This window comes from Garra rufa, chromosome 2 (assembly GCF_049309525.1).
Source record: "Garra rufa chromosome 2, GarRuf1.0, whole genome shotgun sequence".
Classification (NCBI taxonomy): domain Eukaryota; kingdom Metazoa; phylum Chordata; class Actinopteri; order Cypriniformes; family Cyprinidae; genus Garra; species Garra rufa.
In genome coordinates this window covers 73,209,223-73,227,285 of record NC_133362.1, presented here as the reverse complement: position 1 = coordinate 73,227,285, position 18,063 = coordinate 73,209,223, and the positions used below count along the sequence as shown (strand labels likewise).

General features: G+C 33.9%; 2 protein-coding genes across 2 annotated transcripts in view; one reads left to right on the top strand and one right to left on the bottom strand.

Annotated features, from left to right (window-relative positions):
* Positions 1–1,453: 1,453 nt before the first annotated feature.
* On the bottom strand, positions 1,454–3,320 carry LOC141326082 (uncharacterized). The gene is made up of 3 exons (XM_073834780.1): positions 3,236–3,320; positions 2,467–2,679; positions 1,454–2,301 (listed from the first exon to the last, which is right to left on the bottom strand). Exons 1-3 carry the CDS (start codon positions 3,318–3,320, stop codon positions 1,454–1,456), a joined length of 1,146 nt encoding a protein of 381 aa, XP_073690881.1.
* Positions 3,321–8,120: 4,800 nt separating this feature from the next.
* The window catches only part of LOC141325730 (uncharacterized), a 430,496-nt gene continuing 420,553 nt past the window's right edge, over positions 8,121–18,063 (top strand). Inside the window, exons 1-2 of the mRNA XM_073834474.1 lie at positions 8,121–8,305; positions 9,844–10,476. Of these exons, the coding sequence (XP_073690575.1) occupies positions 8,134–8,305; positions 9,844–10,476 (805 nt within the window). The 5' untranslated portion in view covers positions 8,121–8,133. The remainder of the gene's footprint in view (positions 8,306–9,843; positions 10,477–18,063) is intronic.

Below are 18,063 nucleotides of genomic sequence, written 5' to 3'. Positions count from 1 at the left end.
ATTAAGATGTCAGCAGATAATGAATAAACAAATTCAAAAACAGCATTACTAGCTTCACTTATAAAACTATTCATTTCTCTTTGAATGGCTACAAAATTTTTGAAATATGAATACATCATGGCAGTCCTGATACAGATTGGAGGAGCAGAGGTAATTCAGTCCTTCAGTCATCTAGTTCTGGTGCAGGATCACAATGCTCCCATCACTGAGAATGAGTTGCTCTGGTGTGGAGATATTTTACTGAACCTTCCTGATGAAAAATTACCCATGTTGCTCACCATTGAAGAGTCCATTATGAAATCAAATGTTTCTACAGCAAGAGAGATGGCATGGGCTAAAGACAAACATAATAGACAAACTGACAGGAAGAAAGAGCTCAGGTGAGAAAACAAAACACTCTCTAGTTATGTGTAAGTGTTTGCCTTTTATTACATTTAATCATGTATTCCCGTGTTCACACTTAATGGGACCCCAGTTATATCTCCACACCTCCATATATTACCTATTTGATTGCAACTTAGAATCATTGCTTATACACCATTTTCATTTTTATCACTATTCCTCTGCTATTACTATTACATATTACCATCAATGCTTCATTTTCAAAAACTTTTTACACTTTATCTCATTTGCTTATTTCAACTAATTTATTAACGCAATTAATGCATAATGCTAGGGCTGGGCCGATAAACGATATCATATCGAATCGCGATAAAATTTATGTTAATAAAGATAAGCTCTAGACATTTTCTAGACATTTGAATTGTCTGCACTTAATACTATTAAGAAAGAACTGTGTCGTAATTGTTTTTCAAAATGTGTTTCAAAATGCCTCGAATTTAAATAGCTCAACCTAAAATAGAGAAAATAAACAATTGTGTTAATAATAAATAAATAAATAAATAATTGTGTTACAAATTATGTTTTTACAATAATTTTATGTTTACATTTTGTACATTTACTCTCATTTACCATACTCTGTCACAACTTTTATTTTTTATTTATTTTAGAAAGTTGTAATCTGTTTTTGTTAATAAACTACACTTTAAAATGTAATTTAATGAACCCTTTAATTTTTGTGGCTTTAGTCATTGTTGGGATTCTATTTTAAAGCTGGCAACATCAACAGCTTATATCGAAATATATATCGTTGTCGTTCAATATGGGAAAAAATTATTGAGATTACATTTTTGCTATATCGCCCAGCCCTACATTTATCAATTTATTGATTCCTTTTCTATTTGTGATCTGATCAACCAAAACACATTTTAAACCCAGGTGTACACAAAGCCCAAATTCACTGCTCAGATATCTTGAATTATATCACAGGGGCTTCTGTGAACCTCAAGATAATCTTGTTTCTTCACATCTTTCCACAGTGATGGTACAGCAAAGGCTTCTCTCTGGTGTTATTACATTACTCATGTCACACTGATGACATAAAACTAGTTTCTCATGTGTGAAACCTCATGTGGTATTTAAATGCTGCTTTATTTCTAAAACTCTTTCCGCAGTGTCCACATATAAATGACTTTTCTCCAGTGTGAACTCCCATGTGCTGGTTAAGGTGTCCTTTTTGCCTGAAACTTCTTCCACATTGCTGGCAGGTGAAAGGCTTTTCTCCAGTGTGAATTCTTATGTGGTTTTCACAGGTTTGTTTATGATTAAACCTCTTTCCGCACTGAGGGCATGTGTAGGGCTGCTCTCCAGAATGAATTCTCATGTGGTCTTTAAATTGTTGTTTTCGACAATAACTCTTTCCACACTCAGAGCATGTGTAGGGTTTCTCTCTATGAGTTCTCATGTGGACTTCAAGGTTTTCATGTTGATCAAAACTCATTCCACACTCAGAGCATGTGTAAGACTGATCTCTATTGTGAATTTCCATGTGTTTGTTAAAGCTTTCCTTTTGGTTGAAACTTACTCCACACTGTTGGCAGGTGAAAAGGCTCTCTCCATTGTGAACGGTCATGTGGCAATGAAGGTTTTCTTTCCGGTTAAAACTTCTTCCACACTGTTGGCAGGTGTAAGGCTTCTCTACAGTGTGAAGGTTCATGTGTCTGTTAAGGTTTCCTTTTTGGTTAAAACTTCTTTCACATTGCTGGCAGGTGAAAAGGCTCTCTCCATTGTGAACGGTCATGTGGCAATGAAGGTTTTCTTTCCGGTTAAAACTTCTTCCACACTGTTGGCAGGTGTAAGGCTTCTCTACAGTGTGAAGGTTCATGTGTCTGTTAAGGTTTCCTTTTTGGTTAAAACTTCTTTCACATTGCTGGCAGGTAAAAGGCTTCTCTCCAGTGTGAACTCTTCTGTGGTCTTCAAAGTGTCCTTTATAATTAAACCTCTTCCCGCACTGAGGGCATGTGTAGGGTTGCTTAGTGTGAATTCTCATATGGTCTTCAAAGTGTTGTTTTTGATGGAAACTCTGTCCACACTCAGGGCATGTGTAGGGATTCTCTCCAAAGTGACTCCTAACATGTGTTTTAAGACTTCTTCTATGAACGAAATGCTTTCCACACTGTTGACAGATGAAATAACTTTTTCCGGTCTTTTGAGTCCTTTTTCTTAATGGAGTCTTTTCAATCTGTGAACAACTAAAAGATTTTTCTTCATTTATGAAATCATGATCTTTCTCTTCTATTTCATTCAGTACTTCACTCTCCTCTTTCAGTGCCATCAGTTCTAAGGTGAAAAAAGACAAATAAAAGTTAACCGCAGTTTAATGACAAAAAACAACAGACATCAAACATGTAAAGTGTCAAAACTAACATACAACTACATCCTATATCCACTAAGCAACTGCAAGAGGTGTTGAGTCCCACTGCACTGTTACCCTTTTAGCCAAAGCAACAGAGGGAGCACACAATCAAGAAATCACAGTTATATGAGTTATATAAAATGTATGACAAATGCGAATGCAGAAACAAAAGCATATGGAGGACACACACACGCACACACACACACACACACACAAAAAAAAAGAAAAAACTGAAAATAAAGAAATACTTGATTTTAATAATATATTATTCAAGTTCTTCATCAAGAAGTCTCTGGTATTTTCAAAAACCAGAGCACTAAAAGAACTTAAAGAACTAAAAGAAGAAAAAAATGAAACTGAAATTCTTTCAAAAAAGAAAGCTGCAGGAGGGCAACAGTGTGGAAAAACACCTGCCAACGGCAAATGAATCGAGAAAATTACAGTTTATAGAATAGTTCACCTTTGAGAATGAAAACCAACCTGTTTGTTCCTCAGTTTCTTCATGTTTGACTCTGAATGTTTCTTCAATCTTCATGTCTTCACTCTCCTCTTTAATAAACACCATCTTTATAACAGTGTCACGTGGATCTTAGTTGCTCCACCAGAATTTTTGTGTGTTTGTGTTTGAAAACTGTGTCCTGTTTAAGATGAGAATAATTAACAGAAATATAAAAAAGAAAAAATTAAATCTTAGTGAAATTTTTTTTAAGTCTCAATCAGCCCTAGTTCACTAGTCAGTGCACAGCTAAGGGAGTCAGAGTCATAGTTTTTGGTCTTAAATGATCTGATTAGACAAACACTCAAAACTACTATTCAGTTTTGATGACTTAATGATTAGTATATACCATTTAATTGATTACACACTTTAAAAATTGCCATTGTATTTTAAGATTGTCATTACAACAACAAAAACATTTGTAAAAAACAATTTATTGTAAAAGGTATCATTGTGTTGGTTGTTCTCGATGTATTTACAGTGTTTTGAGCAGCAGGTCTCTCAGAGAGCGGCGATTCGAAACAGTGAATCATTTTGTGAAGCAACCGATTCAATTGACTCGGAGTTTCTGATGATCTGAATCACTACACAGTGAACGAAATCAGACTGATCTGTGGATGAGCTTTACACACAATAAATAACGCTCATTATTAGATAAAATATTACAATGTCACATGCACTAGTTATACTTATGACGTCACACCACCAGATCAAAATAAAAGTCCTGTTCACGCGCTTCTGTGTCTACAATCCAAAAAGTGCACTGATGTTTACAGGGAAACACATATGAACAATAAAACTTATGTCAATGGTATTCAGAGTTCTTTTCCTGGTGAAATACATATTTAAATAATATATAAAGAAAGAAATTATAAAAATATTATTTTACAAATGTTTACAAATGGTGGTATTTATAATTTTAATTAATTATCTAGTGTTATTTTGTTTTTTCCAAAATGCATTCATTCATTCTTTCATTTATTCATTCATGTATTTCTGACAATCTTTGTCCACAATTGTTTCTTTCCATGTTCATTTAATATTTACTTAATTTCGTATTTATTTCTGCATTATGTCTACATTTATTTAATTATTTACGAAGACATTTATTTATTTAGACCTTTCTTTGTCAGCAAGGGAGAAGCTCTGAGGCCACAGTGTGACCCACCAAAAATGTTTTGTTTTTGTTTTGTTTGTACCAAAAAGGCTAAGATAAAGATAAATGACTTAAAATGTAAAGCATGTGAATGTTATGCTAAACACACATCCGAAGAGGATTCCAGGATTTTTTATTTTTTTTTACCACTTCCAAAACAACCCCCTTTCAAAAATTTGGGGGCATCTGAGTCCTCAAACATGCATTTAACATGATATGAAACATTTATAAAAACATTTATATTTAAAAAACAAAGAAAAAAACATTAACATTTCAAAGGTGAAGAAACAAATGACTTCATGAAGTACCCAGTACAGCTGACTACTGAAGTGGAGATTCAACTACAGATCTGGCTTCTTAAAAATACACAATACCTTAAAAAACACAATGGCACGCCACACAGAGACTAGTGTAAGTATTCCACTTTATCCTCCAGACCTAAAGTTTGTTGTACTGAAGACAGTGAGTTGTGTGTTTGTAATATGCCTCTGTGATCAGGCATATCATAAAAAAACAGTTATCTCACACTTTCTTGTACAATTAAAAATGATAAACGTGGACTGATAAATTCAGATCCTCTTCTGAATGGAGAAATATCATGACAACGATGTCGAAAAACTGATTTTCACTAGTTCGCTTTTGCATATAATAAACAGCGTAAAAGTTAAGCGTGTGTTTGGCATGCTGTCCGGGAGAGGGCTCCGAGCTCGGTAATCATTCCCGAGCCCGGGGCACTCCCCCTGCCCAGGGAGAGGGGTCCGAGCTCGGCATTTGGCCCAAACCCAATAGCGCTCCCCCCCTTTGCTGGAGGTGAAGATAAATAAAAAGGGGGGGTGGGAGGGATGCTGAAATCAGAGATAGCTGAAGATAGGACTGCTTGGTTATTTAAAGGGACTGTAGTAATTGGATAGGGAGAGTGATTGGATAGGGAGTGATTGCTGATGATGAATTGGCCGTGTTAATTATCTGCGCGAGCTCCTCCTGAAATTTGTTAATGAAACATCACTAAAATGAAGTGTAAAAGAAAATTTAATAAATGCATGTTCCAATTTTATTACACTTTTGTCTATTAAAATTGCTCTTATTGCTTTTTACTTAACTACTTTTTTTAAAAAGTCATCAATTTGTTGATTAAACTAGATTTTAAAAGATTTGACCTTTATTGTGGATATTTCTATGGCTATTAATTATTCACCAAGACTTTTATAAAGGAACTGTTGATATAATAGAAGTATCCAAATGAACTGAGTGATCAAGAAGGAAGCAAGACCAGTTAAAAAAAAAAACGGTCTGGGACAGCTCAAACTGATAAAATCCCAACCCAAAAAAAAAACAGAAACTGCGTCAATCTGAAGACATAGAAATTTTAAAACTTAGAAATATCAGCATTCATTCAAAATGCCAGTGTAAAACTGGTAAACCTGCTGCTGATAATTCGGAAATGAGCAACTAATAATAAATGGAAACGGCAGACCAGTTACCTCCTGAAGCATACAGTGATATACTACATAAACAATAATACTGCAAAAATACAGAGTAATGTACTGCAAAAACAATACAGTTTAAAACACAGTAATATACTGCATTAACAATAATACTGTATAAACAGTATAAAAGTGTCTAAAATGCAACAAGATCCAACTGGTCCTGCAGTAACCAATGTCAAGACAAAATGAATTAAACATTTATTGTTTCAAAACACAATAACCATAAATTCAAAAGGCAAATCATGCAAAACAAAAAGGTGCTCATCATATAGTTTTCAGTTAGCACACGACACAGTTTTGCGAATGAGTCTATTTTTCAGTCCATGTACCTTTACAGAACACTGGTCACCTCCAATGCAAATCTTTTGAATGACCTCAATGTGCAATGTAGTTTTTTGGGGAAAATCAATATTAAGCACAAGAATCAGCCCGACTAGTAGAGCTACAGCATGGGGGAGGCCTTTGACATCTCTCGGGATAAGCTGTTCCTCCAGAACCACAGTAGTCAAAGGCAAAGTAGTCAAAGGCATCATCTCCATCAGACATTAGGAGAATGCCCAGATCCATTCCTGCAGTCACATGGTCTTCAATGTCGGTTTCCTACAGTAATTGTATTATCAAAATATTAACTCAGAATGTCGTTTTTTTTTTATTGAAATATTGTATAACACAATTTTTATGTAGAGAGGACAAGTATCTTAAGACCCTGCTTGCAATTTACTGTTTTCTACATTAAATCATTCTACATATGACAATATAACCTCGATATATTTAATACTGACAATGTGAACAGTGAAATTAAACTTAAAAAAATGTGGCATTTGCTATCTCATAATTAGATTATGCAGTTCTTAAATTTCACACACAGGGTCATGGTTAAACATATATACAGACCATTATTTTAAGCAAAGGTATAATATTAACCTGTAAGTCCACCTCTGCTGACTTGAGTAAATCTGATGGATCTTTACTGAGGTAATGTGGAAGGCCCTGAAGAACAAAGGTCCATTTATTGACATGGAATTCTTAAATAAAAGAAAAAAGCATTGTTAGATTAATTTGTGAGAATGACAGGCACATTTTCTAGCTTTAAATGCATTTTTTATATAATTACCGATTAAATATGTTGTCCTTTCTGTCAAAGAGTTACATTTAACCAAACCTAAAACATTTACAAAAATAGACAAATTATTAAATAACAAAAAGGAATTTACTGGAGTACAGGCTTCAATATTACAAAAAGAAGAAAGTAAGATCATTATTGTCGATTTTGTAAAGTAAACTGCAGCAAATGCATTTTTGTGCTCTCATTTGCCACAGTAGGAAAATAAAAAAATCCATGATAGTGTTTCAGTGACTTTCCAAATAATTGGAAAAAGTGAATAAATAACAAGCAGTTGTTTTAGGTATAAATGTCAAGGTAAGAAAACACAAAGTATAGTGTTGTAAATGTACATTAATTTGGTAAAAACTAAAATATAATAGTTTCTAGATTTACCATGCTAATAATTGTGGAGATGCATGATCATATAAACACATCAGTGTGTAAGCGGGACTTTTATTTTGGTCTGGTGATGTGACGTCATAAAGCGGCGCCTCTAGCCCTGCATTTGTTGTGATTTGACTGAAGAAAGGTTTGTGCTTTTTACGTTTTTTAATCAGTGCAACTGTTGTCAGTTTAAACGTTTTTACAAGCAACACAAAATAAACGAGTCAATCTTAAATATAACATTGTAATGTTTTGTTATTTTTGTGAGTAAAGTGCACCCTCATATTAATAACAGAAATTGTGCGACTCATTTGGTCCTTAAATACAAGTCCATGGTTCAAGTAGAAAGTGAGAGAAAATGAGAATCCGAGTCATCTGAACCGAATCAGTGGTAAAATGATTCAGTGATTCGAATCGACTCATTCAGTGACAACAAACATGTATAATGATAACTTTTACAAACTGCAAATGTTTTCATGAAAGTGTAATTATTAAATGGTATGTACAAATAATTGAATGCCAAAACTAAATAATAAATGCCTAATATCTATTTTAGTCAGGTCATTTCCCATTAACTATTAGTCTGGGACCGCTGTAGTGAACACATAGAGATTTTTTTTTTTTGCATTTATTTTTGAGAATAATTTACTTTCTGTTAATTACTCTAATCTTAAACAGGACAAAAGTGTCCAAACACACAGAGAAACCCTCCTGAATCAACAGAGATCCACGTGACACACTATTATAAAGATGGTGTTTATTAAAGAGGAGAGTGAAGACATGAAGATTGAAGAAACATTCAGAGTCAAACATGACGATATTGAGACACAAACAAAGATGGATTTCTTTAAAGAGGAGAGTGAAGACGCAAAGATTGAAGAAACATTCAGAGTCAAACAAGAAGAAACTGAGGAACAAACAGGTTGGTTTTTATTCTCAAAGCTGAACTGACTTGATCCTTAAAATGTCTTGCTCTACAGAAATGAATGATATTTGTGAGAATGTTTATGAGTGTCGTAATTAAAGCGGTTTGTGGACAGATATGTTGAGATCACATGACCAGACAAATAATAAAATCCTGCGTTCACATTGGACATTTGTTTTTATGGCATCATGCTTTTAGGTTGTAGCAATAATAAATAATTAGCCCGAACATTTTTGTTCTATAACATTAAACCCAATATCTGCTTCTAAAATTAAAAGCATTAATTTTTATCACTTAATTATGCAGCAGTATCTGTTGTGCCAATTTTCTGTTCCAATAAGTCAAGAGGCAGAAAGTATTTAGTTATTTACTTGCAAGAAATTTGGGCAATTAATTGAAATACAATGTCAGCTTCCAATGATTATGAAAATACAATAATCAAGATAAAACCATTAGTGTGCACCATTCTGCCCATTCCCTTTCCAGTGGTGCGGTTTCACTCCTCCATTAAACTTACTGTGCAAATCAGTCAAATTATGTGATCAAAATGCTGCACTTGATTATTGATAATGATTTTTCACATAAACCATCATCAGTTATGTCTTAAGTGAACAAAAACAGCTGAGCATGAAAATATGTGTGTAACAGTATATTGGATCCATGCAGCTCCTAAAACGACAACAGCTCACACTATTCACACTATAACTACAAAAGATAAAAGCATTTGTAGCTGTAATATTAAACAAATCAAGTTTAATTCTTACAGTGAAGACTATGCTGTTTTATTTTACATTTAATTCTGTTTAATTTCTCTATAGCTGTTCGCTGATAATTAGATAAAATAATAAGATAATACCAAATTTTAAGTAGGCAGGTTAGTTAACACACAAGTAACCTATAACTGAACATCATATGATACGTTATGTAATTCTTAAAATGATTTAAATCTTGATTTTTTTATTAGGAAGTATGTAAAACCAAAAATCCATGTCTTTAATATGAAATGCTTTCACTCTAGAGGGAAAACACTGCACTGGCGAAAAACATTGATTATATGTTTACTTTAAATTTCTTTAGAAAGAAATATTACTTTTCATATTTACGCCCAAAATAGGAGCTTATCCTGTGACTGAATAACAGGGACTAAAAAGAAGACGATAGAATTAAAATATGATAGAAATGCTTGAACTGATTAAACAATGAACCAATTAATAGATTAATAGATACTGAGGAACAAACAGGTTGGTTTTCATTCTCAAAGGTGAACTTATTAAAATTAAAATGTCCAGCTCTAAAAAAAAAAAAGAAGATATTTTTGAAGAATGTCTTACCAGTGTTGTAACAAGTAGTTTTATTATAAGATTATACAATTGCTCTTTTTATTATTATCACTTTGAGTAATGGGAATTTGAGATTACATTTAACTTCTGCTTTAATAACTTAGTCTGTATTAGATCTAAATGTTGTTGGTTTTGATGTTTGTGCTTTGAGCAATTAAAAATGGTGTTAATTTGGATTTGTCTTCTTTGCATTAGACCTGATGACACTGAAAGAGGAGAGTCAAGAACTCAATGAAAAGGAAGATGATCTCCAGCATGAGAAACATGATTTCATGGCTGGAGAAAAAACATATAGTTGCTCACATACTGAAACAAAAGCACAAAAGACAGCAAAAAGAAGTGTTTTTACCTGCCAACAGTGTGGAAAAACTTACAACAGAAAGGAAAACCTTAAAGTCCACATGAGAGTTCATAATGGAGAAAGACCTTTCACCTGTCAACAGTGTGGAAAGAGTTTCATTCAAAAAGGAACCCTTACTATCCATATGAGAGTTCACACTGGAAAGAGACCCTTTGTCTGTCAAAAGTGTGGAAAGAGATTTGCTGAAAGACGAAACCTTAGTGTTCACATGAGAATCCACTCTGGAGAAAGACCTTTCACCTGTCAACAGTGTGGAAAAAGTTTCAGTCAAAAATGCAAACTTCAATACCACATGAAATCTCACACTGGAGAGAAGCCTTACGCATGCTCTCAATGTGAAAGGAGTTTTGCACATAAACAATGCCTTAATGCCCACATGATGATACACACTGGAGAAAAGCCTTACACCTGCAAACTATGTGGAAAGAGCTTCAATCATAAATCAAACCTTAACAAACACACAAACAGTCACAGTGGAGGAAAAACTTTCATGTGTTCTCAATGAAAATATTGAAAATATCAAAATATTGCCTTGATGTCGACATGAAAACTCATGCTGATAGTAAGACATGCGAACAGCTTCTTACCCAAACTGTTAATGAAAACAAGGAAATAATCAAAGGGAAATTTGGAGGCAGATATAGCCGAAACAGTCATTTTAGCCTTGCTACTAAAGAAATAAAATAAAATAAAAATAAAATGGAAACCATCATAAAAAAATTTTTTTACTGGTTAATAGAAATTGTATTGGTTTTAATGGTAACTGTTATAGTGCCTGTTAATCTCTGCTGATAACTGGTCATCGTCTATTGGTGACCACTACATCCTAATGGAATATGTCCAAAAAACGTAATAGGAAACCATTTGTTAATGATTTTAATGCTTAAAGGTTGATGGTTTGTAATATTTTTAATGGTATTTGCAGTGGAAACAATTCTAATTTCTGTGATATTTTTTTCTTTCCACAGAGAGGTTTGTGAAAACTCTTAGAGCAAACATTTAGGAGTCCTAAATTTAGGACTAACATGCCCATTATTTTAAAGATTTTCTCCTAAATCGCCTACTTTTAGCCTTCAGATGTTTTGCAATGTGACCGCAGAGTGAACAGTCACTTAAAAGATTTTACATGCTACTCAATGTTATTAGTTGCGTAAGAACTTACAAGCATTACAGTTACAACTCTATATACGAGCAAAACATGAGGGCTCATATCATGACATTTTCAAAACTGTCTTTTGTCACATCCTTGTCTTTTATTTTTCATATTACCTGTGCATAATTTCAGAATCAGAATATTATTAAACACATAATCATTTACTTTATATCCTCCATGTTTACTTCCGTATGACAGTGTGCTGCGTAAGTGTTGCCAAATCCGTATCCACCATATCTTCGCGGAATTGGGCTTCTTTTTCCACTGTTTGCTCTAGTTGTTTTCCAAATTTGTGGGTTGACCCAACCACTCTAACGTGGACTTTACCCCCTGAACATGGATGGGCTAGTTTTGAGAAGCAGTTAGGTAGATTTTGGTGTAATAACCTGGAAACCATGTTTTTATCATTCGTTTGCACATGAGGGCCAGTTCAGAACCATGACCTGTTCACACTAGAAATCTGATATTGCTCACATTTAAAGCAAAAATGTAAACATTTACACTGCAAACTCTGTTTAGTCTGTTTTTGAGAAGGTTTCAACTTTAGTGTTCAACATATTGTTCAGAAATGCAAACAATTAAACACTGAATTTCTAAATTTGTTTTGTTTTGAGCCACAGGAACACAGAGAACTCTTTGTTTTATATGCATTTTGATTATTCAAAGTGATTGGAAACATCCTGAAAATTACTTTAGATACTTTCATTGTACTTCTGCTTTTTTGCAGTAAAAAATGGCTCATCTTACCCCACTCTCCCCCTACTGTGTCATATTTTCTACTTGCATGTTCATCACCACCTCAAGGTCTTGTAGGATATATTATTTTGTGAATTTGTTGGGTTTTGTTTCTTATTATGCTGTTTAGAAAATGTTGGATCTTGGTTACTGTAATTCGTGAATAAATGTCAGTATTTGACGTTAAATGGATGTTGGAATTTGCTTACTTTACAACACAACCTAAAAACATCAAAACTGACATTAGATATATAACTGACAAAGGATTTTGTTTTGCACTACGTTGTAACCAAAATTATACTAAATGTCTAATGGCCTTGTGTGCCTGCTGGGACATGGAAATAGGATTAATGTATAAATTAATTTATGCATGACTTAAATGGGTGTATTACATAAATAGGAAATAGAGTACTTTCAGCACTCAATTAGACAGCAACTCTGAATACCTCTGACATGTTTTTTTTTTTTTGTTTTTGTTTTTTGTATGTGTTTTCTTGATAGAAATATCTAAGCACATTTTCACTTTTTAATTGATTTTTTTTTTATTGTGCAACAAAAGAACAACAAATACAAATGCAAAGACAGAATAAGAACAAAAGACAATGAGAGGTACACATATTAATCCAAAGCATACTAAATTATATTATTAGAACCACACCATTAAAAGAGTTTACATACACATTAAAATCTTTCCTAAAAACAAAAAAAGACATTTTCTTTAAACATATACATTTATGAACGTACAAGAAATAACAATAATAACATTTTACAGATTTGCATATAATTTGTTTTTAATTGGAAAAGTCAACCCAGAACACAGTCTCACTTTCTGGATTGTAGACGCAGCAGTGTGTGAACAAGACTTTTATTTTGATCCGGTGATGTGACATCAAAAGGCTGCGCCGCGCTCCTGCGCCTGTGTTTCAGTTGAAGAAATGTTTGTTTTTAATTATCTAAAATGTTTAAATCACGTTTACAATGCGCTCAATATACTTTACAGTATAGAAACAAACCTTTTCCATGTTCCGAGTTAATGATTCACTGCTTTGAATCACCGTAAGTTGATGATACCTGCTGCTCAAAATGGTGTAAATGCAAAGAGAAGATATTTAGTCAAAAGATAGCATTTTTTTAAAGTTGAATCTATTTAATGTAATACTAAACGTTATTGTACGCTAAATCATGTTTTTTCTTGTTGTTATTATAATTATTATTATTTATGGTTAATAAATATGAACCATGTGTTTTTAGTGATTCAAGGCCTCTAACATCACTCTGACTAACTCCCTTAGTGCACTGAGATGCACCCAGATTTAGTTTCTTTCTGTTAATTATTCTCATCTTAAACAGGACAGAGTGTCCAAACACACAGAAAAACTCCTGGTGATCCACGTATCAAAGTTATAAAGATGTAATTTATTAAAGAGGAGAATGAAGTTATGAAGATTGATGAAACTTGAAAACATGAAGATGCTGAGGAACAAACAGGTTGGTTTTCATTCTCAAAGCTATTTTTTTTTTGTCCTGTACATTTTCTTTATACCATTTTCTACTCTCATTTTGGTGCTCTGATTTAAACTACATTTAAAGAGTCATGTCTCATTTCATTATGCAATGTAAATGGCCACTGTTAAAACTGAGTAAAATGTTTGCATATAAAATAAATAATGTGGAAGTCTTTTGAAAATGGTTCTTACTCTTTTACAGCTGCCACAACTAATTGTGAAAAGTTCAGATAAATGTGGTCCATCTTGCTTTAATGTAAGGTTTACATATACAAAATAAACTCACTTTCACCCGACTAGGTCTGCTCCACTAATAATCAACTGAATGTTAGTCACAAATCTGTTTTATTAGTCGGTTAATTGCAGAAAAAAATGGTCCATGTCCATGATAGACAGATCGGTCTCTGGTAGGGCTGTCCCCGAATAGTCGAAGATTCGATGCATCGATTTGCGGAGCCTGATTCGACCACCGATCTCACAGTCGAATCTTTGCGGGTGAAACGAGCATCATACCATTTTAGCAATATGGGGGAGCTCAATGTCTAATTGCACACAGAACTACTGGTTTTGCACGGTTATATTAAGTTATATACAGCCTTTGATTATGATAATGCAGTAAAAACAAAAGTGAAAAGAAAGAAGCGTTCAATAAATATTTATTACGTGTTTGTGAATAAATTCAACCACCCCTGTGACAGACTTAATTTGCACTTTCCCTGATCCATGACGAGATGAGGACCATCTTGACGGCAGGGATTAGGCCGCGATCACACTGAACGCGTTTTTGCAGTTGGAGGCGCCTCTTTTGAATGGTTTTCTGTTGGCAGTGAGCGTTTTGCAAGCTGTTAATGCGCTCCCGGCGCCTCGTGTTTTTGCAGGAGCGCTCCGAGCGCCTGAAGTTGAAAAAAAAAATCAACTCTGAGCGGAAAAACGCCCAACGTCATTCGCGTTCTTTTCCATTGTCCAATCGAATGAATGGAGAGGCGGGCCTTCTGTTGTGATGGCGAAAGTTTACCGTTGCTTAAAAAGTCCGGAGACTGCAAGAAATGGAGGAGAAACCTTTGGTGTCTATCGTGGGTAACCCGGAGCTGTATTACTTAGGGTTTCTGCTAATATGACAGTTTACTTAACAGCAAAAAAATAAGATTTTAGAGCGCTCACGCTATAATCCTTTGATTTGACTGACAGGACAGCTGTTTTGGTTTATTTAAAGTCACCAAAAAAGGCAGTGCTGTGCGCCTCGCGTTTTTAGAACTAAAAGACGCGTTCGGTGTTTTTATTTAAACCTAAATAAGTTCGTTTGTCAGTTGGCAGGCAGTTTTGGTCGCTTTATTAAAAGTTGTTGCTGTGTGCAGTGTGTAAAATAAAATAAAAATAGTTTTACCCTCCTGCTGACTATAGTGTCGTGTCCCTCCCAACCCTTTCAAACACACACACATAGGCCTAGATGATTCGACTATCGGTCGACTAAAGAAAGATTAGAAAATTCTGATTCGACCATGAAAATTCATAGTCGGGGACAGCCCTAGTCTCTGGGGATAATTACAGTTTATCAGGTAGGAAATCTAAATGTTCACAACTTCAGTCTGGTTTCATGAGATATTCAAATATTCAATTCAGAGATATTTACACCATATTTCTTTAGTTTTATGGTCTACATATTACACATACTTTTTAAAGTATTGCAATACATTTGAATACGTATGACACGCAAAAATATATTTTTTTCTTTAAAAACATTTCCTTGTTTGCTGTTGGAATAAAACAGTACATTGAGGTTATTGATTTGCAGTATTTACAGGAATTTGGCCAGATTTCCAGCAACTCTAATCCAATCAGCATAATAACACTCAAATCAAATCAGAAAAGTCTTGCCTTCAGACACTGCTTTCACATTTAACTCAGATATTAATCAGCAAGAACAAACACACCAATTAAAGAAACGAGGCAGAAGCATTAATAAAGACAAAAGGTGACACTTACCATGATTTCACATTTGTATTCATACACACTTTAAGCAAAATATATTCAGTTTAAATGTTTTATTTATCTATATGCTTTTTTCTTAGGCTATGATTAAATTTAGACCAAATTATATTTGATATTTAACCAATAATTATATTTTGCAGTAATTATTACTTAGACGTGTCTATTATTAATAACTATTTGCTTATTTCTGTATATCTTTTAATCTTCAAGGTACTAGAAAAAGTTGTGTTGGGCAAATTACAGTCTTTTCTAAATCCCCATATTTCTGAACATTTTCAGTCAGGTTTTAAATCTATTCATAGCATTGAATATGCTTTGCTGAGGGTGCTAAATAATATTTTAGTTGCAACTGATGCAGGTGAGGCAGTCTGAGCTGTAGGCCTACACTTTTTAATTTCTAAGAAGACATCGAGTCAGACTTCAGTGAGAGAGAAGTGTATGAATAGGACTTTTATTTTGCTCTGGTGCTGTGACGTCATTGAGATGCGCTGCGCTCCTCATCTGTTGTGATTCACCTGAAGAAAGGTTCGTGGTTTGAAAGTTTTTAATCAATGAATTAAAGCGTTTTTACAACCTATGTAAATAAGCACATCATTCTTAAATATACTATTGCAATGCTTTATGTAGTGTTAGTTAAATAAAGCGTTAGTAACAGAGAAGTGTCTCATTTCTCTCTCTATATCATGAATCAATCGTGTGATGTTAAGAAGTGATGAGAGAAACTGAGAATCCGAATCATTTGAATCAAATAATTTGTGAAATGATTCAGAGATTCGAATCACTGTAATTTGTGTATAGTTATTATCAAATCTATTAGCTCTCACTCTGACTACTGAACTAATATTTTATCTTTAATTATTCTCATCTTAAACAGGACAAAGTGTACAAACACAGAAAAACTCCTGGAGAATCATCAGAGATCCATGTGACACACTATTATAAAGATGGTGTTTATTAAAGAGGAGAGTGAAGACATGAAGATTGAAGAAACATTCAGAGTCAAACATGAAGATACTGAGGAACAAATAAAGATGGAGTTTATTAAAGATGAGAGTGAAGACATGAGCGAAGAAGCATTTAGAGTCAAACATGAAGATACTGAGGAACAAACAGGTTGGTTTTTATTCTCAAACATGAACTCACTACAGAAAGGAATGATATTTATGAATAATGTCACAGGAGTGTAGAAATGTTAAGATATTGGACAGATGTGTTGAGATCACATGACAAATACTAACTCTGCCTTCAATATCCTGCTTTCAACACTGAGCATTTGTTATTAGGACACATGCATTTATGTTGTAACAATAATATGGAAATAAGCCTAAAAGCCTTTTTTTTTTGTAATATTAATATTATACAGGGCTCTAGACTAACTTTTTGCACTGGTGCGCCTAACTTTTTTTCTTAGGTGCACCAGCACAAAAGTTAGGTGCACCCAAATTTCAACCGTATCACATTTTGCACCGTAGTTTTACAAGTTCACTTTTTTTTTACTTTTTTATTTAATTTATTTTTTAATCCCTGTCCATATAGGCAATATTGACTTGTAAATGATTAACTAACAATCTGGTCAATATAAAGTTATTTATTTGAAGCATATTTTTTTCCCCAGTACTTTACCCTACTTTGTGTAATAACGAAAACATTTCAGTGAAAAAATAAGTTCAAAACTCTCTATTTTAACTTTTTGAACAATAGGGCTCTACAATTTTTTTTTTTTTTAATTCTTGTTTTAATTTTTCTCTTAATCAAATGAAAGCATAAACATTTATTTATTTTTAATCAAATGAAAAATAAACCTTTTTAATTTTTGGCAAACATATATATGATTTATAAATAGGAATATATAAACACCTACATTATACTGTACAAAAGTAATACATGACTAATATTGTTCTGTTTCATGTTAAACCGTACTTTTATTTTGACAGATTGCCGTGAAGTCTGTGTGTACAGTATGATATGATGCTTTCTCAAATGAAACGGTAAAAGTGACACAGTAGGTTTGGAGATTGAGTTTATCTGTTCATGTGTGATGCAAATGCCAAAATTTAGCGGGAGCGTCACGCGTGATTCAGTAGCCTATACGCGTGTAGTTAAAAAAAAAAATACACGTCTCCACCATTAATACATAGAGGGAAACGGAACATGCAGGATTCATTTTAAACTGTCTTTTTGCCTTTCGGTTTTCATAGACACTAGTCCATATCGCGATTTGAATTAAGTGACAGATCAACTTTTGATTTATCAATCCAGAAATCAACGTATTACGTGTCATTCCGCGCCATAGTAAAATCGGTTTTTATGAATTGAGTCCGCGATCCAGTCCGTGTTTTTGCGGAGGAGGCATTGTAAACGCTTGACAATGTAGAGACATCCTGACTGCATCACGTGCATTTTCAAACGTACACACACGTACAGGAATATCTGGACCACGGCCAATCAGAGGGGGCGCGGGATCTGTCCTTCATCTCTGATTGGTTTAGACCACGATATGGGTCTAATGTGTGTCTGTTGTTGCGCAACAGGGAGACTTTGTGACGGAGTTTCGTTTTTTTCCCCTCGAACGGCTGGTCGCACCGGTGCAACCTTTGATTTTTTTTAGTCGCACCATTGAGAAATTAGGTCGCACTCTAGAGCCCTGTTATACCAATATCTGCTTCTAATAT

Bases quoted from the DNA above. Each gene is read 5' to 3' on its own strand.
- LOC141326082 (XM_073834780.1), bottom strand. From the start codon at position 3,320: ATGGTGTTTATTAAAGAGGAGAGTGAAGACATGAAGATTGAAGAAACA. The intron at 2,680-3,235 runs GTTGGTTTTCAT...TTTTCACCTTAG, and splicing joins AGAAACTGAGGAACAAACAG to AACTGATGGCACTGAAAGAG. The intron at 2,302-2,466 runs GTCACTTTGGAG...ACCACAGAAGAG, and splicing joins TCTTAAAACACATGTTAGGA to TTCACACTGGAGAGAAGCCT.